This window comes from Atractosteus spatula, chromosome 14 (genome assembly GCF_055471065.1).
Source record: "Atractosteus spatula isolate fAtrSpa1 chromosome 14, fAtrSpa1.hap1, whole genome shotgun sequence".
Classification (NCBI taxonomy): Eukaryota; Metazoa; Chordata; class Actinopteri; order Semionotiformes; family Lepisosteidae; genus Atractosteus; species Atractosteus spatula.
Window position 1 is genome coordinate 8,059,139 of NC_142719.1, and position 22,126 is coordinate 8,081,264.

At 47.8% G+C, this 22,126-nt stretch overlaps 1 protein-coding gene across 19 annotated transcripts in view; it reads left to right on the forward strand.

The window, feature by feature from the left end:
• The window catches only part of epb41a (erythrocyte membrane protein band 4.1a), an 81,736-nt gene that overhangs the window by 29,952 nt on the left and 29,658 nt on the right, over positions 1–22,126 (forward strand). For 11 of the 19 annotated variants that reach the window (XM_088931661.1, XM_088931663.1, XM_088931665.1 and 8 more), the window contains exons 2-12: positions 7,280–7,704; positions 9,712–9,975; positions 10,609–10,713; positions 12,150–12,192; positions 13,371–13,446; positions 13,922–14,140; positions 15,676–15,763; positions 17,634–17,786; positions 18,169–18,266; positions 18,686–18,858; positions 19,710–19,823. In XM_088931661.1, coding sequence (XP_088787787.1) covers positions 7,280–7,704; positions 9,712–9,975; positions 10,609–10,713; positions 12,150–12,192; positions 13,371–13,446; positions 13,922–14,140; positions 15,676–15,763; positions 17,634–17,786; positions 18,169–18,266; positions 18,686–18,858; positions 19,710–19,823 — 1,758 coding nt within the window. The remainder of the gene's footprint in view (positions 1–7,279; positions 7,705–9,711; positions 9,976–10,608; positions 10,714–12,149; positions 12,193–13,370; positions 13,447–13,921; positions 14,141–15,675; positions 15,764–17,633; positions 17,787–18,168; positions 18,267–18,685; positions 18,859–19,709; positions 19,824–22,126) is intronic. The other 8 variants (XM_088931669.1, XM_088931670.1, XM_088931674.1 and 5 more) reach the window with 3 other exon arrangements.

Consider the following 22,126-nt stretch of genomic DNA (forward strand, 5'->3'; position numbering starts at 1 on the left):
CAGGAGCAATGAATAAGAATCACTCATTGCAGATCGCCCAGATCAGAGCTTGTCCTGGTTTCTGCAGAGTTAAGCAGACTTCAGAACATGTGAGTCCCCCCACTGGATGAGGCAACAGTCCAACAGTTTTAACCCTAGCAATACGGGTCCCCATTGCACAGCTGGGTGTAGCAACTGGGATAAAGTACCTCACTCAAAGTACATCAGCAGTGTGTGTAGATGGGACTGTCAGTTCTGTGTCCACACGCTTACCCACTGTCCCCACACATCTGCTGGAATGCAAACAAGATATACAGTGACCGAGAGGGGACCTGCTGCAGATGTGCATGTCTTTCAAAGGCTGAGCTTGTGCTGAGGACTGCAGAGTCCAACTGTGCACATCAGTACAGGTTTCCTCTCTGCTAGTGATGATTGTTTTAACCTGGGCAAGCTCAAGGGTTGGGAAGGAGTGATCACACTAAAATATCCCCTCTGTGTTTATTTTGGATTTGCCCTCCTGCCCGAGAGATGGGACTCTAGCTCAGGGAGGAAGTGATACTCTGCAGTGTGTGATAAAGAGCGCATTTCCCCTCGCTGCTGTGGTTACGAAACCAGCGTGAAAGAAACGCCTTTGTTTGTTTATTTCAGTCTCAAACCATCTTGTGTACTATTTGTAACTGAACTGTCTGTTTTGAAATCGAAATTCCACTGCAATACATTTTGGCAAAAGGAGGGCTGGAGGGCTTTCTCCAGCAGCCTTTTAAACCAGAAGAGATGTCCTTTGTGCTTGGAAACGAATGATTGAGAATGTGACGTGTTTTGCAGCACGCCAGAGTAGTAAAAGAACTACTAGGTGGTGGGTGGTGTATTGTCTGTGCCACTGTGAGCATCAGGGCTGTGGAGTGGAACAGTAGCTTAGCTCCAGACCTGGTGTTTGGGCTCAGCAGTGCCAGGGACAGAGCGCCGTCTGTGCCAGCGCGTTTCCTTTGTGCCAGGGTGCGTTCTGGGACTGGCAGGTGCACCGGCCTGCTCTCGGGGGAGCCCTGTGTTGCGCCACTCCCGCTGCGTGCTCAGCGAAGACCAGCCGCGCGCTGAGAGCAGGTGCTGGCAGGGTGGGGGTTTTGGTTTGTGAAGCACGCACGGGCACAGCCCTGATCAATGATCGTGATCGCCCCTGTTCCCCTACCACAGTTCCCCTACCACAGCTCTGCTGTACACTGCCGTCTTTTGGAGATCAGCATACAGCTGTGCGTTGGGTGTCAAGCAGAGGGGATTTGCATGGTAACAGAATGTCATTCAGTTCAATTCAATTTATTTTTGTATAGCGCCTTTCACAACAAGGTTGCCCCAAAGCATTTAACAAAGCTGTGTGACAGTACATGACATTACAATACAGAAAGAGAAAAAGTCAGAAGACAAGTTGTGTGACGCGAACAGAGGAGCTGTGGGTTTTGAAACAGTAACGGCTCCAGTGTTTTTTATTTTGGGGGTTACCTGCTAAGAAGATGAAACTATCAAACCATTTGCCTAGTGTCTTTTTGTAAAACATGCAATTATGGGATACGTATACGCAAGATCCACAATGTTTTTTTTGTTTAAAATTAATTTACCGTATCTCTGAGGTCTTTTGATGTGGTTAGATTATTACCTGCCAAAGGCGTACAATGGGATTTGTGAGTACTATTTTGCATTTTTTATTTTAGGTGGAAGAATTCTGTCCTGGTAAAAAAAAAAGTTGCTAATTATGGGCACTGTAGTGGATTGATGTCATGCAGCTGTGCTGAAAACAGTCCAATTAAATTGTCCAAAAATGGTCTGTTCTGAATCCTTAGAAATAAAAAAGGCAGATCTTACCTGCTTCAGTCAAATCAAGAGCTATTGATTGACACCCGTGATCTAACAGTGCTCTTGCACAGAAGAGAGTGGTCCCGTCGTGTACTGGTACCTGGACAGACTGACGGGCTGTGTGTTGGCCGAAGTGGGGCCAGAGCAGATCTGCCTCCTTCCCCTCTTGCACAGGCCTGCCAGGCCTCTCCCTCTGTTGTCCCACGCTGCTCTGAGCTGGTGCTCCTGCCACAGCCTGGCACTCCATCATGGTGATGACCCATCTGTCCCTGTGCGAGGCTGCGAATCCATGCACGCCGTTTCTGGTTCTGCCAGGCCGGCCACCTGCCCACCATGCCGAATGTGGCCCGGTGGCCCCCTGGTGAAGTCGACTGCCTCAGACTGCAGAGGAGAACTTTTCCACCTGGGTCACCCGCTTCTTCAGAACGCCAGGAGTGCGTAGAGTCTGGACCCAGCGTGTGTGTGTGTGTGTGTGTGTGTGTGTGTGTGTCAAGGTGGCTTGAAGATTTCTTTTTGGACAAAGGGGTTCAGGTCTGCGTTTTCCACTTTGAGATCTGGACCTGCTTTGCACTTTTTCAGAGCCTGTTGGTTAAGGACAGCTCAGCTCCTGGAGTTTTCAGCACTGTTTTTAATAAGTTCATTGAGTTAAACCCGGTCATCGCACCTGGGATGCTATCCCCTTCTCCCCATCTTTATGTGGGTTCCCTCTAAGGGCTCCTGTTTGCTCCCACAGTTCAAAGACATACTGGTAGGTCAGTTGGCTTTAGGGAATGTGTGTGTGTCTCTGTTTATGTCTTCCTATCTGCCCTACGATGGACAGGTGTCCTGCCCAGGCTGTGTCCTGCCTCGTGCCCGTTGCTTGCCAGGACAGGCTCCAGCTCTCCCGCCACCCTGAATTGGTAGAAGCAGTTGGAAGTTAGAAATGGATGGATGTAAACCCAGCTCTGCTGCCTGAAGCTGGAGGGTCTTAAAGAGCCATTTAATAAAAACGTGACAGCGCTGCGATGGCTCACATTGTTGGGGTGGATTTGATGGCGGAGATTAAGAGAGATCTCCTACCCCCTCCCCCTCTGTGGTGGATTGTACTCTTGGCTCAAGCTCACCACGGCAACAGAAACTGACGCAACACTGAGCGCCCTAAATAGATTGCACAAGTGGATCGAAATGACAAAAGCCCATAAACAACCTCCTTACGTGTAAAACCCTTGCCATCAGATTGCGCTTCGAGGCACAGATGAAGCTGATAATGACGATCTGTAGATGCACGGAGTTGGCGCTGTGGCCAGTGGCTCACACAGGTTCCACTCTTTTTAAGGAGGCATCACCTCTTCTTTGGTTTGTAAGTGCTTCACTGAGGGCTAATACATTATCTGACAGTAAGCTCTCTAGCCATACAGCAAGGGACCCTAGTTCAGATGGAGGGATACAGTAATGTAGGTTGTATTTCAGACAGCCTCTGTCTAGGTATTTTGGTAACTCTTTAGGAGGTGGCACAGTGCATGAGAAATGGCATTGCTGGGCAGCTGACAGGCACGCCATCACCACAGCTTTCAGAGACAATATATTTAGAAGGCCAACCAAAGGTGCACTCAAGGGCCTCCTCCGTCACCGTGCCAGTCACTCCTGTTCTGGTGTTTTTGTGAACACAAGGATCCACTTCCATTTGTAGCAGTCAGCTGGGGGCGGTTGAGTTTGGAGTTAGATGTCAAACAGCTGAGTGTGGTGATTGTCAGCAGGGTGATTGGGGTTCTGATCACTGTGATCGATACTGGAGTTAGATGTTGACGAGCTGAGTGTGCTGGTTGTTAGCGGTGTGGCCAGGGTCTGATCACTGTGATTGATACTGGAGTTAGATGTTGACAAGCTGAGTGTGCTGGTTGTTAACGGTGTGGCCAGGGTCTGATCACTGTGATTGATACTGGAGTTAGATGTTGACGAGCTGAGTGTGCTGGTTGTTAGCGGTGTGGCCAGGGTCTGATCACTGTGATTGATACTGGAGTTAGATGTTGACGAGCTGAGTGTGCTGGTTGTTAGCGGTGTGGCCAGGGTCTGATCACTGTGATTGATACTGGAGTTAGATGTTGAAGGGCTGAGTGTGCTGGTTGTTAGCGGTGTGACCAGGGTCTGATCACTGTGATTGATACTGGAGTTAGATGTTGAAGAGCTGAGTGTGCTGGTTGTTAGCGGTGTGGCCAGGGTCTGATCACTGTGATTGATACTGGAGTTAGATGTTGACGAGCTGAGTGTGCTGGTTGTTAGCGGTGTGGCCAGGGTCTGATCACTGCGAGCCTGTAGGGCTGTTGACAGCCGAGGTCTGTCTAGGGGTGCTACACGAGTGCTACACGAGTGGGCAGGGTCTCTGGAAAGCAATCGGAAAAGCAGGGCAAGCCTTAAGGTGGTATCTGTTTAATTACAAGAGGAAATCCTTTCAAACTGCGAAGAGTGCGTGCCCTGTGCGGCTTTGTGCAGCACAAGGGCGCTGCCGAATGGCTTCGTAATCTTCTTAGCTTCCCGGTTTTACTGCAGCGCCTGTGAGATGCGCGGAAGGCCGAGTGCGTGCGGCTCCAGGGCCACGTGCGGCTGGCAGGGACAGCTCACGGAAGGGGGGATTGTTAGCGGCCATTTTTAAGCCCCAGCGCTGACGACCGTGCTGACAAGGCGCGGGAAGCTGAGGCCCTCGTTAATCTCAGATCAGTTCATGTGTCACGTCACGCACAAGTGCAGTGAAGTGCCGATTTGCATGTATGCTCCGATAGGAGGAGATTGAGGAAACGCCAAAAACCTAAACACAGCACAGCAGCAGCCACAAGAACACGTTAAATAACATCCAACTTAACAAACAAGTCGGACAGAGCAGTGTGAGAAGAGAAATAAACCCATCAGGGTGAGCCAGTGGTAGGGGTAGAGTTCAGGAATCTGACTTCTTGTGGGAAGAAACTGTCTCTGAATCTGGAAGTTTGTGCCTTTATGCTCCTATAACGCTTACCAGAGGGAAGGGGAGAGGAAGCTGAGAAGCCAGGATGACTGGTATCCTTAGCAATGCTTCCAGCCTTCCTGAGACCGCGAGACAGTTGTAAAAATGTCCACATTGGAGGGGAGCTGTACCCCCGCTAATGGACTGGGCTGACCCGATCACTCCCCTGTAACGCCTTCCGGTCAGACCGCGGGCTGTTGCCAAACCACACTGTAATTATCTGAGGGCTCTAACGAGCGCCCGATTGAGCTGCCTGGGTCTGGCACGGCCGCAGAGAGAGAGGGACAAGGGGGACATTGTGTGTCCGGGCCTCTGTCCTCGGATGGCGTGGAATCCAGGTTAGGTGTGCTAATGAGGCTGTTGTCGAGAGAGCCCAGAGCACCTGACCGTGTGAGAGTGTGTGAGCTTTCAGCCTCAGGGTGCATTTAGGAGTGCATCAACATGTAAATCGTTCAGAAATGTTTGTTGGTGTACATTTCTATTTGCATATGCGTGTTCTATTAATGCATTTCTCTTACTTTTATCTCTGTCTTGTTTGGGGCCTCTTAAAACAGCTACAGTTTTTCTTTTAAAAAGCAGAAACTGTAGCTTCAGGCCACCGAAGGGTTTGCAAAAACAAAGGTTTGAATTACAAAAGTAGTTTTTAAGGTGTGTGATGTATTTTAAATCACATGCTGTTTGGGATACTAATGCTTAGTTGAGTCAGGTGCTTGGTCCTACAAAGAACTTGACAAAAAAACCCCATTGCATTTATAAACTCTGCAACTTTGCTTCATCTCAGTGTTAATTTAAGCTGCTTAAATGTTACACAGCATGACTGATAATTGCTTAAACACACACAGGCCTGAGGACAGCAAAATAATGTGGCCTAACCTTGAATTCACCCCCAGAGCTGTACGGAGACTTCTGCAGTGTCCTTTTGTGCTAATGGCTGGTTTCCAACATATAAACACAGTCCTGATAAGTGAGCTAATACCACTGTTCACTCTCAGTTTAGGAGCTGACTGTCACCATGAACAGACCCTACAGGGATATAAACCAGCCACAAATACACTTCAGTCCCTGACCGATCTAGGTCTGCCCTGCCAGATGTGAGCCTAATTACAGCAGTAGTGGCTCTTGACATAAAGTGTTAGGTTACTAAAGCAGAATGTCAAGAAATCGGCTTCTGTTTAAGAATTCCTTCTTGGATTCCTGGGAAGAATCCATTAAGACAGCCCATGTTGGCGTCTGTCTTGTGGTCAGATGGAGACCCCACTGTCTGTGGTATGTGCACCCTGTTAAACAACCCCACCTCCTTTAGAGAGGCAGAAGGCTTTGAGTCCAGGCATTGATTGGATTGCATTGCAAATTGGTTTGAGAATGTCCCAGGTCGTGATCCCATTCCATGCTAAGAGAAAGCAATTGAATCAGTTCCATCACCATAACAATGCGCAGGGGTGCTGTTAGCCAGTGGCCGTGCTGCTCTCTAAACAGGATTAATCACCCAGTCAGAATGAGTTTGCCAGAATGCACTGGGAATGTATATTTTGTGTGCTAAATGAAGAAGTGCTTTAGTAGAAAAATTCTAATTAAATTGCTGAGAGAAGACATTCCCTTTGGAGCATGAGGTTCAGAACCCATTTCGGCACAAAGATGTCTTATGATGTTGCTCTTGATACCCTAATACCCAAGCTGTGTTCCTTCACTGCCTGCAGGCTTTTGTCTTTGGAAGTGCGTTGGTCCTCTTTGGGGTTTCAGTACTGCCCTGCCAGCATGACGCAGGGACATCTGCTATGAGGATGGTAGTTTTGGTGTCTTTACTCAAACATGTTCCAGTCAGCTCGGCTTTCACTGTAGCAGGAACATTGCAAAACAAGGTTGGGAAAGCATTACAAAAAAAACCAACAGTGCCTCCCTATAGATAGTGAAGAGGTAGTATTTTTTCTAGACTTTTAATTTCAGTCCTGCAGCTTACATATTTCCTTTGAAGCCTTGGAAGTTTAAAATTGAAGTGATGGGTCATTCAGGGGAGAGTGACTTCTTGTGGCTGTTACAGTGTAGGCATACTGCTAGAGGATGTTTTTTTCTTTCTTCCATTTTGCATAAATAATTGGCTTTGCTAAAAGATGAAAGTGTCTGTATTGTAGATTTATACTATACCCGATGTCCTTTAAATAGTCCCCTTAAAATTCTACAGAAAAGTTGTTTTTTTCACCTTGTTTTTGTTCAAGACAAAATGTGGGCTGATCCTTTTGCTGCAGTTCGTTGGGGGGAAAGTATCCGTTGTCGTAGTCATAGTCGTCTAGTTCAGAACCTCTTGTCATAGTCGTCCAGTTCAGACCCGTTTCCAGCAGTGGGTTTTGGTTTTTAACAGCCCATGAAATCCTCAAAATCCTTGCCGGTTTCGTGGGCGACGAGCCGGGGTGGTACATGGGAAGGGGAGAGAGGAGGAACGGGACGCTGGGTCTGACGGTTGTTGCTCTTTTTCTGTGGCTGCAGCCCGCGCCATGACGACAGAAGCCAGCGTGGTCGGCGAGGCGGAGAGCCAGCAGCAGCCCCAGGAGCCCGAGGCAGCGCAGGACCCCGGCCCCTCGGAGTCCCAGAACCCCCCCCAGGAGGAGCCCCCCAGCTCGCCCCCGGAGGAGCAGCTGAAGCCCCGCAGCCGGTCGTCGGCGGGCCGCGGGCTCTCGCGGCTCTTCTCCTCCTTCCTGAAGCGCCGCTCGCAGTGCTCGGAGGGAGACGGCCCCGAGGCCGAGAAGGGGGACAAGGAGAAGAAAGAGAAGGAGCGGGAGCAGGAGGCACAGCCGGCGGGGCTCGAAGAGGAGGTGTTTCTCAAGGCTCCCATCGCGGCCCCTGAGCCCGAGCTGAGGGCTGAGGGAGACCCGGCCCTCGACTTGCACTCGCTCAGCAGCGCAGAGACTCAGGTGAGGACTGCCTGGCACCACTCCCTCACTCCACCACTCCATCACTCCCACACTCCACCACTACGTATCAGGCATGCATCTACACACACGTTTACACTCGCACACGTGTATGCACACCCATGTGCACTGGCACACGCACACCAGGGGTCTTCAGCATCGGGAGTTTGTTTTTCTCTGTGGGACGTCTGACAGCTGACGTCTGCGTTCATAAAAGGCACTTGTGAGGGGTACTTAGGCCTCCTCTTTCAATGCACTGGGAGATGCTTGCAGCTCTGAGGCAGTCCCAAAAGTTTTTTGTTTGTTTTACGCTCTAGTTTCTTAAACGTCCAATTCTGGCCAGCTCGGCAAGCTGAAGCGCTCCTAGTAAAAGCGTGGTGGGAAGTCCAATTACAAGCAGGAGTGATTACTGCGAGAGAGCTGTGATCCAGATTTCTGTGTAGTTAAGTGGGATTGATTGTGCCGTGTGCTGGAACGGGAGGAATGCAGTTAGCTTCACTCAGGGACACAAACACAATGGGATCTGGCTGAGTCATCAGGGAGCTTTATTCAGATGTGACTCATTTTCTAGAAGCCCCTGCTTGTACCTTACACAGCGGAAGCGCTGTTATTATTTTTGCAGCCTCCTGTTTTTGTGCCCAGTTTGGCCCAGACCAAGGAGAAGTAAATGCGTGTGCGTGCCTGTGTGCCCGCCTGCACTTGACACACAGTGTGTGAGGTTATTGTTTGGTTTCGCTTTATGAAGCTTATTGCATTTGTGACAGTCACTTGGAATGTGTTTTTCAGACCCTAAACACAGCTGGGAAGTAAATTGCATAAAAACACGTTAGCGAAGGAATGGGCAGAAAACAGGCCGTGGAACATTGATTGAATTTAAGCAACCATGACCAGATTGGCCTCTCTGACTCGTAACACTTTGTATGTTTTCCTGTCCCTGTTGAGTTGTGGCAGTGTTGGATGGGTACTTTCAGCAGCACTTTACCTGCCAGTGCACATTCCTGTGTTTAGAGTGCAGTTGCACATTCATTACATTCTTAATTTTTCTGCCTCACTTGAAGTGCCAAAAAAAAGTCTTTGCCCCAGGTAACTGCTATCACTCGTGCATTACAAGTGCTTCACAGGTTTTCCTGGTATGGGCAGTGTTGTCCTTCTGCCTGTTACAGTAGTAATAATACAGTTTATTACAGTATAGTGTAGCCTTTGGCAGTGTTCACTACAGACATGCTAAGCTTTGCCTTTGTACTTTCAGAGCTAATCAGCTATATACTCGCTGGCCAAAACTTTAGAATCCCCCCCAGCTAAATGACTTCTGCCCATTGCTTGCTGGGATAACCCCGGCTCCCCTAGGACCCTGAATTAGAAGAAGCAGTTAGAAAATGGATGGATGGATGTTGTTGCATCTCAGTTCAAGCTGTTTTGTTGATTTCATCCCCCAAGACTAATGGGAGCAGCTCGAGACAAGTGTGCCAGCACGCACAAGTCCGCTTTGTTAGAGATTGTTTGCATTTTTTTTCCCATTTTCAGTAGGTTTATTTTGGTGGACTTAGCACTGCTCTGGCGTTTTACTGTTGCTGTTACAGAGCACAAAGTAATGAATTTGCTGCCTGGGACTTTGTTAACAGCGCCTTGTCTTGCGCTCTCCAGGACTGAAGTGTGTCCGTGTAGCAGAACGACCCGTGTCTGTGCTAAGAGCCTCCTTAGGGAGATGCTGTGTTGCTTTCAGTTTGCAATTGTTAGTCCTGACAGAAGCTTTACATCAGGAGTTCCTAGTCCTGGTCCTGGGAGCTTAATTACTTAATTAAAGCCTTAATTTAACTAATTAGCTAATTGATTGGAATATTTGAAAGTTTTCTTCTGCTCTAAAATTTGGAATTGTATGTTACTTGGGAAAAGCAGCTATTGAAAGACAATACCCAAGATGTTTAAGAGGCCAAAGCTGGCCACCTTGGTGCAGGAGGGAAGGTGAAACAGCATCCACTGAGCTGCTGCTGTGTGTGTGTGCTGTTCCAGCCTGCCCAGGAGGACCAGGAGCACAAGGAGGACCCGGACACAGAGAAGGACTCGGAGGAGGAGGAGGAGGAGGAAGGAGGCGCCGAGCAGGAGGAGGAAGAGGAGGAGGAGGGAGCGGAACAGGCTGAGGAAGGGAAGGCGGGGGGTGAGGTGGAGAGCAAGGCGCCGGAGGAGCCCCGGGCCCCCAAAGCCCCACGCAAACCCAGAAGCATGCACTGCAGGGTCACGCTGCTGGACGACACTCTGTACGAGTGTGAGCTGGAGGTGAGGCAGCGCCAACACCCGAGCATCCAGCTCTCTGCTCCTCTGTCACTGGGAGAGGGGTGCCATGCTAGCTCTCTGCTCCTCTGTCAGTGGGAGAGGGGTCCCATGCCAGCTCTCTGCTCCTCTGTCAGTGGGAGAGGGGTGCCATGCCAGCTCTGTGCTCCTCTGGAAGATGCAGGAAGTAGCATCTCGTGGGTCTAATATACAGGTAGCTGTTGATATGCCCAGCTTTGAGGGTAGCCCTGTTACAGAGCACTGAGAAAGGCAGTGCCTTCTCCTGACCTGTTAAATTAACTCTTACTGCAGCTCAGTGTTGCATCTCCTCTATTCCCTGCACAGCAAATGAGCAGGCTTAAGACCTTTGGCATCTGTTTTCTTTGCTGATAGTTAAGTAATCAGCCATTGATGAATAGTATATTAAATAAATCTTAAATGCATGTTATACAGAGTACTATTAATTTATACACAGGGGTAAGTTAGGAGACTTCATCCTGTTTCAGAGAAATTCCTTGTCCCCTGTATTTTGGGTAATAGGAGAGTAGATTAAATATTAAGTACTCTCTGCTTTATTCAGGCTAACACAGTTGTGCTCCAGCAGCTGAGAGTCTGACAGGTTTCTGTCTTGGCTTTCAGAAACATGCCAAGGGCCAGGAGCTTTTCAACAAGGTGTGTGACCACCTCAACCTCCTGGAGAAGGACTACTATGGACTGGCCATCTGGGAGACTCCCACACAGAAGGTAGGAAGGGCTGAGAGTCGCAGCTCGAGCCTCTTCCAGAATAAACTCACGGCCTCACTCTCAGAAATCAACTACTGGACAGCTTATTTGGAGTATGTGCAAGTTGTTTTTGTACTCGGAATTCTGGAATTTTATGCAAACTGAAAGTTAAAATGGAACCTCCAGTATGTTTAAGAGCTGAAAACAAATTAATCTTATTATTAAGTCAGTCAAGTGTTCAGCATGTGAATGGGCCACAGGTCCAGGATAGGATCCCCTGACTTACACACTTGCATAAGTGTGTCAATAGACAGTTGTATTAGTACAATAAACGCTAATTATTTTTGGCATATTTTAAACACTCACTTGGAGTCATTTGTCTTTAACACTGTGTGCAAAGGTGTTCTGAGAATCACTAGTTCATTCTTGCAACACCTTTGCTCACAGAGGCCAGTGTTTTTCTGGGAGGCAGGATTGCAGACCGAGCAACACATTAACAATGTCTGCTGTGTCACTCTAACTCTATCTGCAGGGATTAATGGGCTTTTAAAATGTTCTGACAAACAAATCAAACATGAAGGAATTGACTCTTAAGGCTCTCATTCAAAGCCTGCAATGGCTCCAGCTCTTTCAGTGAATACACATAAATTTAAATGGAGCTTAGTCAGTACGCTGATTCTGTCTTGGGGACACAGCTGTTAATACCAACTGGCTCTCAAACGCACTTAAATGTATTCTTCTCGTAAAACCCCAAAATATAAAGTTGTGCAGTTAAAAATGACTACACTGAGCTTTTCCAGATATTCACATCAGGAATTGCCAGTAATGAAACATATGGAAAGAAGCTCAAATTTAAGAACAGTCTAAGAAACTATCACACTGTTATTCAAAGTGAAAAAGCACCCACGCATAATTCCTGTGTTAAACCTTTTTGAACAGAGACCCAACGGTAATGGATACGGTTTTAAATGGAGTTTCATTCTCTATAGACTTATTGGCTCCAAATAACTAATGAGGAGGTGTTCTTTTGAAATCAGGTGAATCTGACTTAGCTCTAAAATATAATTCAGGCCATTGAGTTTAGTATGCAGATGGCAGTTCATTTGTTGAAATAGAACAGCCAGATGTAAGGCACCAAATGAGAAGGCTTGCTTAATGTTAGGAACAAGATTGCCAAATAACCCCGTCAGAGTAATTAAACACTTTATAACTCCTCTTCTTCTTGAAAAGGTCTTAAAAAGCCTGTTAAACAACTGACAATCTGGATTATTCGTAATATATTTTTTTAAAGATTTAGAAAGGACCTTTACACATAAGTTTTTTTGATGTGAGGCTGGCTGTAGAAAGGAGAGGCAGTCCCTTGTGTCGTCAGCTGTAGCGTTGTAAATACAGTATGTGGCGCATGCAGGTCTCTGCCTTGTGTCTTAATTCCTACTTTTCTTCTCTGGTGCTCACAGACCTGGATGGATGTTACCAAGGAGATCAGGAAGCAGGTGCAGGGTGAGTCTTTTACTCAAACACTCGTATTTCTGTGCTTGTTCTGTTTTTACACACTATTCTCTCCTCCACCAACGTGAAACCCGACAGGGGATGTACACCTGAAACGTAGTTTACCTACTGGAGAATGGTTAAAGATTATATATACCCTTTCAGTTTATATAAAAATTATTTTGCTTCTGATGACTTTATTAGGAGTTAATTGATTTTTTGGAGGACATTTTCTCAAATTTGGTCCTTGCATGTTGTAATATGCACACATTAATGCTCTTTGGATACAAAAAGTGTTTCAAAAAGTGCTATATGTCAGTCTGCAGCCTGGGAGACTCTTAGCCTGGGAGAACTTAACCATTCCTCACTTAAGTTAGCAGCTTTTATCAGCAAGGAACATGGTTTACAATGTTTTTCAGTCAGTTAACAACTATATAGAGGTATTTTCCTGGATCTCTGGCCTGTTAAGCCTTTAGCTGTGAAGAGATTCTTGAAAAAGTCTGAATGATGAAAGGTTCAGGTGGAAGAGCAGGGTGTATCTCTGTACAGTTTGTGAACTTTTCACTTGTACTTAAGAAGCATGAATTTCCTGTTGCATTATGATCAGTTTGATTTTATCTGTGAATGTACGCTTATTATGTCTGATGCATTGTGCTTCCTTTGTGTATTTTAAATAATTGTATTACCTGTATTGGGAGAAACCTAAGACAAATTTCCACATTTAGTGGACAATAAAGTTAATCTAATCTAGTCATAAGATTTCTCTTGGTTCTGGGTTGCGAAAAACCTTGAGGCTTTAAGTGCAGTTACTGTGGCATGTTTTTGCCTTCAGGTGCGTAGGCATTAGGATTGTGAGCAATAAGATTGTGCAGTGCAGATTTCACTCGCTTGATCAGTGTCTGAGGTCATGAACAGTCTTCACCAGTGGGCCCTAGTTTTCAGGTGTATTGAAATTGCATTCATGCACGGCTGGAAAGATTGTAATCTGTTGCTCTACCTTGGAAGTGTTGATCAAGTAATACAACTTGCTGGGATACCTTTTCCATGCCAAATCCATTTTGACAAAACATGTCTCTTTGGGTCTGTGCCTTTACCCTTTAGCAGTAAGTGCTTGCTTGTGGTTTGAGGGCTTTGTGCAGAAAGAAGAGGGCTGCTGTTCTCAGTGGAAGTAAGGTTCTGTGGTTTTCCAGGTACTTCCTATGACTTCACTTTCAATGTCAAGTTCTACCCTCCTGACCCAGCCCAGCTGACTGAAGACATCACCAGGTAAAAAGACCCCTTCCTCCTTCTCCTGCCTCCTGCCTCTTTGGCAGTTTCTCTTGCTGTGCATGTGTCTCCTTCTTTAGGCATCAGAGAAGATTCTGATCTGATGCAATCTTCGCCAAAAAATACTGGTTTGTCCAAACACTCAGTGATCAAACCTTGCTTTGTTTGCCTTGATATCCAGAATCTGGGCAGACTGGCCAATGGCCAAGCCTACATTGTCCACACAGAGCTGTTGTGATCTCCGTATTGCACCGCTGAACAGAAACGTGCCCTCAAGCCTGGAAGGAGAATCCCATTCTCCTTCCCTGACTGGGGACTGGGTGTGTGGCAGGTGTCTGACGTCTGTCAGTTTCTTTAAGAAGCACAGAGCTGTGCCTTGGATGAACCTCTGACTGCGACTGGTTCTGTGCACGTGCACGACCCATCCGGGACGAGAGCTGGAGGGAACTTTTCTCTGCCCTCTCTCGCCTTGCAGGTACTACCTGTGCCTGCAGCTCCGGAAGGACATCCTGAGCGGCACGCTGCCCTGCTCCTTCGTCACCCTGGCGCTGCTGGGCTCCTACACCGTGCAGTCGGAGCTGGGCGAGTACGACCCCGAGCTGCACGGCGCCGACTACGTCAGCGAGGTGCGCCTTGCCCCCAACCAGACCAAGGAGCTGGAGGAGAAGGTGATGGAGCTTCACCGCACGTACAGGTAACTGGGTCGCAGCCAGACCATGAACACACACCCGTAACCCTCCTTCTGGTACACGGAGGAAGACTATGGAATGTGTTGCTGTTCAGAGTTGCCTGTGCTACTGTCTGCTTAATTGACATACGTACCGTATGTGAAGGGTGCTCCATAAATCTAATCTAAATAAAAAAGCTTATTTGCAGTTCTGGTCATGCTGAAGGATACAGCCTTAGAAGGAAAACATTTGTCCTCAACTGTACTGCATTTTCTGCTTGGTATTAGCCAAGACGTTAGCTGGAGATTTGTAGCGTCAACCCTGAGGAGCAGCTCGTAACGTTTTTGCCAGAAACGTCTTGGAGACGCGTGTTTTGGTCTCTGGGTCCGGGTGAAATCATTGCAGTCTAAGGCTGAGCGCTGTAGCTGCCCTGACAGTTCTCCAGGGATTCAAAAGATCACGTCCCGGCTGAGAATGTGTTTTGCGCCTAAAAAAAGAATTTTGATTAAAAATGATGAGTTTTTCATATTTATACGATATATTCTGCACAATCTTTAAAGATTAAACTTTCCACCTCCATGTGCCCCTGCCCAGGTGGGTATGACATTTGAAATGAGCTGTTGTATTTCAGAGCCAGTGTTAATGAGGTTGTAGATCCGTGACCAAGCTTAACTGGGGAGGACCAACTGTTGAGAGTATCAGCCTAGAGTTCAGATATTTATATGTGTGTTTATCCGCTTCACATCTCCTTTCAGGCAATGTAAATGGATTAAGGGGAAAAGTTCACAAGAGCCTCTTCCAGGCACCACTGGTAATTGATGTAAAGTTAATCAGGGGCATCAGTAAGCAGTGTACCCAAGCTGCATGCCTGGAAGAGCTTAATACTGTGCTGCAGCTATTTATAACAAACCGGAGGACCCCCCTCTGTGTTAACTGGTCTTCCCCTCCCTCCTATGCTATGTAGTGGACGAATGATGGACCACCTTTTTTTTTTTGAGTTAATCAATTAGACTGCAGCTCATGGGTTGTTGTGGCAGCAGTGGTGCATCCTCTTAACAAAGGCCGTTTTATGCTCTTTACTCTTTTCTGTTTTTGCACATACCTTCTTCATGGAGGATGTGCGTCACTGCTGACGTTTCTGCTTGTGTTTTTGCCGTGGTGACTTACAGTACTTGTTGGTTCATTTTCAAGCTTCTGAAAGACCTGCCCAAATCGCTTTCACATTGTGTCGCTTTTTTGCTTGTTGAGCACGGTGGCGTTACACTGATGCACTTCCCCCGGGTCACTTCCTCTCCCTCAGGAAGTTCTCATGGGAACTGTTCAGCCTGCAGTTGTCCTGAAGCCAATCAAGTAGCCATCTTAGCAGGAATGACAGCAAAAAAAAAACTTTTGAACACATGTGAGAGGATGTGCAAGAAGAAAGCACTTGGAACAAAAGGAATATGCGGATCGGATGGGCATGGTGCTGTTTCTGCCTCCGTTAAGAATTTTGCCTGCTGGTCAGTCCCACCTGTTGTTCTTGGCCCCGATCACTGACAGCACTGTTTCTGTCTGCCTGCAGGTCCATGAGTCCTGCCCAGGCGGACATGATGTTCCTGGAGAATGCCAAAAAGCTGTCCATGTATGGTGTAGACCTGCACCAGGCCAAGGTGAGATGAGGAGAGGGGAGGTGTTTTATGAAAGGTGGCAGACTACACCTGTTAGAAACCTGGGCAAGAAGGCAGGCAGGCAGGCAGCGTGACCACAGCACTAACATTTTCATTTAGCCTGCAGATCGTCTGCTTAGGTAATAGTTATAATAATTGCTTACACTTATATAGCGATTTTTTGGACACTCCACTCAATGCACTCTACAGGTAATGGGGACTCCCCTCCACCACCACCAATGTGCAGCCCCACCTGGATGATTTGACGGCAGCCATAGTGCGCCAGTACACACCACACACCAGCTATCAGTGGGGAGGAGAGCAAAGTAATGAAGCCAATTCATAGATGGGGTTTATTAGGAGGCCATGATTGGTAAAGGCCAATGGGAAACAAACACTGGATGGGGCAAGAGATTTTAACACACTGAGATGTAAGCAGGTCAGGAACATTTATGACAAACTCAGCACGGTAAACATTTCAAGGGCCAGAAGGAGATTTTTCCTTGCAGCCACTGCCACAAAGCTAAGACTTTAAGCCTTTCAGGGCCTGCCTTGTAGCTCTGATGTATGTCATCACAGTGATTTCCATATCACTGTCGAAGATAAGTGACAGGGTAATGGATCGTTATTTTCACCCTTTATGAAGCATGCCCTCATTGATCACTTTAGCTACTTGTTTGAAGAGCAGTGTTTATAACTGGTCCAGTGTCATAAGCCTTGGAGCTATCCATCTTTGATTGTGAATTCATTTTTAAAGCAGATTTGTTTAGAAGTAACCAATTGTAATCAAGCAGTGTTTGACAGTTTCATGAATAATACAACATCAAGGCTTGTGTTCTATCCCTTCATTAGAAAACCATACACAGATACAGGTAGGTCAATCTTAATTAAAGTGTAACTCTGAGTTCTAGAGAAAAGCTTTTAGATCCTGTTCTGTATAGGCAGAATCTGTTTTTTTTTTCCCCTGAAACAGAACAATTATGTTCTTGTAACTCCAGAAAAAAGTCCTGAAGGACATAGATCTAATACACAAAATTAGGTCAATTGGTTTGTATCAGGCCTAGGATTAGACAAAAGGTTGGCAGAAGGTGCCACCTAGTGGCGATCCTTTGAAACTACAGGTATGGCAGGGTACGGGGGCTTCCCCTGCATTCTCCGATGGACCCGTTAGGTTTTGTCAGTTTACTTTTTAAATAACGTGATGTAATAAAATGATAATTGAGGAAAATCAAAGTTTGCTGCTGCTGGCACAGAATGACACCCTCCTCATATCAAGGGCTTTGGGATTCTCCTGGAGGAAAGGTGCCACACAAAACACAACACCCATCCTAGTGTTTTACACCCCACAGGCTGTCGGTTCAATATGTGGTGCAATGGAAGAAAAATACAGCTTATTACAGAACTATAGGTCCAAACTGGACATGTGCTCATCCTCACGTCTTTCTAAAAGAGCTGCCCTCGAATTGAAACGTGTGAAAAAACAGTGAGAGCTGTGTGAAGACATGGTAGAGCAAATTAGAATGCAGAGCTGTTGCCTCTTGACTGCAGTCACTTTTCAAAAGGCATTATCTGTACGTCTTATTTAAAAAGAAGAAGATGCAGGCAGATGTGTGCAAAATGGCAGATTTGCCATCAAACTGCAGGTCCTGCGCTTCTGTGTTAATTCATTGCTAATTCATTTTGCTGATGCTTCTGTCCAAAGCGACTGACGTTTGCACCCATGTATACAGCTGAGTGCGTTACCGGAATTGTTCAGGTGAAGCACCTTGTTCTATGTACAGCAGCTGGTGGAGTTTGAACTCGCAGCCCTCTGGTTACAAGTCCAGAGCCCTAACCAGTTCCCCACACCGCCGCCCTGTGTGCTTGTGTTCAGGATCTGGAGGGTGTGGACATCACGCTGGGGGTGTGCTCCAGTGGCCTGCTGGTCTACAAGGACAAGCTGCGGATCAACCGCTTCCCCTGGCCCAAGGTCCTCAAGATCTCCTACAAGCGCAGCAGCTTCTTCATCAAGATCCGCCCCTCAGAGGTACGAACCCGCCGGGCGTCTGATGGCACACCTGCTGCCTGCGTCTTTCTGCCCCAGCCCAGGCCCTTGCCCCAGCACTGGAACTGCTTGGTGCCAGAGGGGTTTATCTGTTTCTCGTTCTGACCTGTGACCATCACTGTATTCCGTGTTTCATTTCCAGGCGCGAACAAGTATTCTGTGCCTTGATCAAAACTGTTCTTGTGCTCCAGCTGTTGTTTTTGTCATTATTATTTCCACTTAGAATAGAATAGCATTATGTTTCTCGTGGCCCTTAAACAAGTAAAAATGTTAGCATGGTCAAGTTACGTGTCCTTTTATGGTTGAGAATGAAGAAGCAAGCCCTCCTGTTGTGTGTTCTTTCCATCTGTGTCTTGTGTCGCAGCAAGAGCAGTATGAGAGCACCATTGGATTCAAGCTGCCAAACTACAGAGCTGCCAAGAAGTTGTGGAAGGTCTGTGTGGAGCACCACACCTTCTTCAGGTGAGACCTGAGGGGCGCAGCCTCTGCACTGACACATTGCAGTCACTAGAGGGCAGATGCTGTCTCGTGTGTTGTCCGGGGGCAGGAGCTGGGCGATCTTGCCTTTGTAGAGCTATGATACACCACGAGTATTCCAGTAGTAATTAACCGTCAAATGCTTTATTGACTTTGCTGTTGAAAATCACTTGCGTTTTAGCTGGAAAAAAGCTTAAAAATTTAAAAGCCAAATATGCCCAAATAAACATGGACCAGGGATGGGCATCTTTGGCTCTTGAGCTCTTCCATTCCAAAGTAATGTAGGGAAAAAGCATGAAAACGGATGGTTAATGCCAAGCATTTACAGTAGATGTGATTGCTGCTCACAGGATTGGGATTGGAAAATGAAAGGGCTTGATTGACGTGCCGTCTGTGGTTCACAGGCTCACCTCCACAGAAGCCACCACTCCGCGGAGATTCCTGGCCCTGGGCTCCAAGTTCCGCTACAGTGGGCGGACGCAGGCCCAGACGCGCCAGGCCAGCTCCATGATCGACAGACCGGCCCCGCAGTTCCAGCGCACGGCCAGCAAGCGGGCGTCTCGGAGCCTGGACGGAGGTGGGTGTGGACTGACGGCTGGCGTGACCCTCCCCCCCCCCCCCGCCCTCCTTGCTCCTTGAGGGAGAGGATGCTGGAGCATCAGCGCTCTTAAATGCTGATGCCCTGTCTCACAAGGCCGCAACATAACATCTCCTCTGCTTCTAGTGCCAAGACAGCTCGAGACGTTACTGACAAGGTTTTGGTCTGCGTTAAGAGTGGAGATTATAATGCATACTAGAAAATGCAAAAACCGAACTTCAAGAAAGCGAGGTTAGCAGTGAATGGCTAAACCAGGTTTGGTGATAGAGTGATAGAGGTATATATGTCATTATCTTTGCCATTTTCAAGCAGAGGTTTGATTGCGCATCTGCCTTGTTTATTTTTGCCTGTGTGCTCTCTCACCTCAACTCCCTTGTGTACCTCTGCATCCCACACATAAGCCCCGAGATGTTAGGAGCATTTCGAGGGGCCCAACAGGGCTCCACATCCACTTTATCGAAGCAGTGGAAGAAAGTCAGTGACCTGTATATGTGTGTGTGAAGCATGATGGATCTGCTAGGAGCCGTGAGCTCTTGGTTTCTAACAGAGATGCCCGTAGAACATGCACAGAGAAGCCTTTTCAGCAAGATCCATTCCTGAGAGGTACAAAACCGCAGTCTGTCTCATAACCCAAAACAGCCAGCAGTCACCTGTTCATCTTGTGCCGCATCCTGGATCCTTGATGCCCACCCTGAATTCCCAAATATTTGTTGGCTTCCTGGAGTCAGGCAGACAATCTAGGAGCGGTGCGCTCTGTTTCTCGTTGGTAAGCCTGTTACGACCACACCTTCCATTGTGCCTCCTATGCTAATGTGTTCCCATCTCTCCAGCTGGAGGTAAGTCTCCTCATGCGGAGCTGAATCCAGTAGAAGAGCGGAAGGAGGAAGATGATTGGTTTGTTCTGATGGATCCTAACCAATCACAGCTCAATCCCGAGCCCTCAGGTACTCTCTCCTGCTTTGCAGAGTACAGACTGTTCCTCCCACTCTTCCTCCCGCTGCCTCTCGCTTGTGTTGCAATCCCACCACTGGCCACTGCACAGCTATCCACAGCCCCTCTCCTCAACTCCCCACCTGGCCGGGTGTGGCCAGCACTGTCTCCTATGCTTGCCATTCTGCTGCTGGCGCCAGTCTGAGTTAAACCACTTCCGTAATGCTCACAGGCGTCTTAACAGCTGTAACTGAAAAGGGTTTTGTTAATTTCCTCGCCTACAGCTTTGCTTCTCTATCCTCCCTGAAAAACAGAAGGGCATGTTGCACCAGAGCCATGTATTTTGCCATTGAATAAGTTCTCGTCAGAGGTAATGACAGATTGACAGCAAGCCTTGAGAGCTCTCGTGAAACCCGCGCTGTTGTGGTGCTGCTCAGCTGTGGTAGATGTAACTCCCAGCTCCACGTTGGTTTGTAAGCTCATTTATCACTGCCACCTCTTTCACTAATGATTTTTTCAGCTGAGCTCCGGATGGTGTGTGCAGTGTGCAGCACTCTGAGCTCCTGGCTATTCTAAGGTGGTTTCGGGAGGCTGGGCTGAGTTGCTCTGTGCCTTGCCAGATGTGTCAGTGTGCTATGTGAAGAAGGTCAGGTACACAGAAGGGCTCCTGGGGCTCAGAATAATTGCTTCATTTGTTAGGCTCAAATCCTCACAAGCGTGTTGGGTAAGAGCTACAGGGAGGCTCAGCAGAAGAGCAGATTTCTTAGCAGAGTGTGTGCAAAGGCTTTTGAAATGCCTACTGTGTGCTTGTCAGCTTTTGGAACTTCATGAGTGTGGCTTCCAAGGGTGTTGTTTCCTTGAAGTTGAGGCTGAAAATGTGTTACAGCCCAGTGAGATGTCTGCTGAGCTGGATGGCTGAACACACCTGAGGCTATCCCGTTGCTGACCTGAACTCTAACTGGCCACTTGTCCAGCTCCTTTCTCCCCTCTGCACTCTGCTGACTGACGGATCTGCCGCGGGCTCTGGATGGGGTTATATGAAATGTAAAATGTGCTCTCTCTGGCCAAGAGATAGATGAGGAAGCAAATCAGCGTTTATACAGTCTAATAAAGAACATACCCCAGATGACCGAGATGTATTCTACTCCTAGGTCTGGAGTGTTCAGAAATGAGATTTTTAGTAAATGGATCTCTTATGCAAAAAGAGGCTTTTATAAGTGTGCTGTAGGTGGCAAGCAGAATGAAAAAATTCTATCATTAGCTTTACTATGGCATTCATCTGGCACTTTCTGAGGAAAGGTGTGGTTATCTTGCCCTTTGAGAGTTGAGAGTGTGCTTTATCTTTGGCTTCCTTCCCCATCTGAGATGGAGCACTCTCTGCAGAGGGGACCCCCAGTTTGTCTTGGGGGGACCGGCAGTAGGCTCGATGGTAAAAGAGTCCATAGCAGGTTGTGTGATGCTCTGTCCTGCCCTGCGCGCCTGCCTGCGTCCGGCGCCTGCCTGACCCCTCCCACGGGCCCCGTGGTCAGGGTCACTGCGCTTTCTGTGGAGCTGGTGATCACAGCTCGGCTCCGTTCTCTCTGGCTCGCCTGTCCAAACCGTCCGCTTCAGTTAATTCTCACTACGTTTGTCTTCGTTTAAAGCCGGGCTTGAGGCTGGGTTCCTGACATGTAGCACTTTTCACCGTGTGACTGCTGCAGATGGTTTGGGTTTGAGGGGGGCTTTAAGGCACTTACAGCACGAACTCTTGTCATATACTCCCTGGCCAGAATATTAGGAACCCCAACTGGATAGTGTGTTTGGGCCTCTGGAAGCAGAAAGAACAGCGTGAAAGGGAGTACGGCTTTTCTGACGTGGGTTTTTAAATACTTGTGTCCCATTTCTCTCGCATTTGGTGTCGTGAGGCTGTGTGAGATTGCACTGCGTCTGCTGTGGGTCTTCAGTAGGGAGCTCGTGCTTCACAATCCGGCTACATCAATATCAGCAGTGTTGCTGAAAAGGGTAAAAGACACGTTGCATTAACTATACTGTGCATTTACTGTACCTCGCAAGACCTTTTCTCCTTCAAGCTGCTGTAGTGCGGTGATCTCGGGGAGTAGCCTGTACCCATCCCTCCTCTAGCCATCAGCCTGCTGTTGTAAGGTGTCCCCATCTCCGCCGTGGCCAGCAGACGGAGCTGAAGCCAACAGCACAGCGAGGGCAGGAGGACTGGCTAGCATCTCCTCTCCACACCTCCTGCCCTCTCGCACAGAATACCCAGCCTGCCACTCAAACAAGAAGAAGCCCAGTTTGTCGTAAACACCTCTCGAGAGGTCCT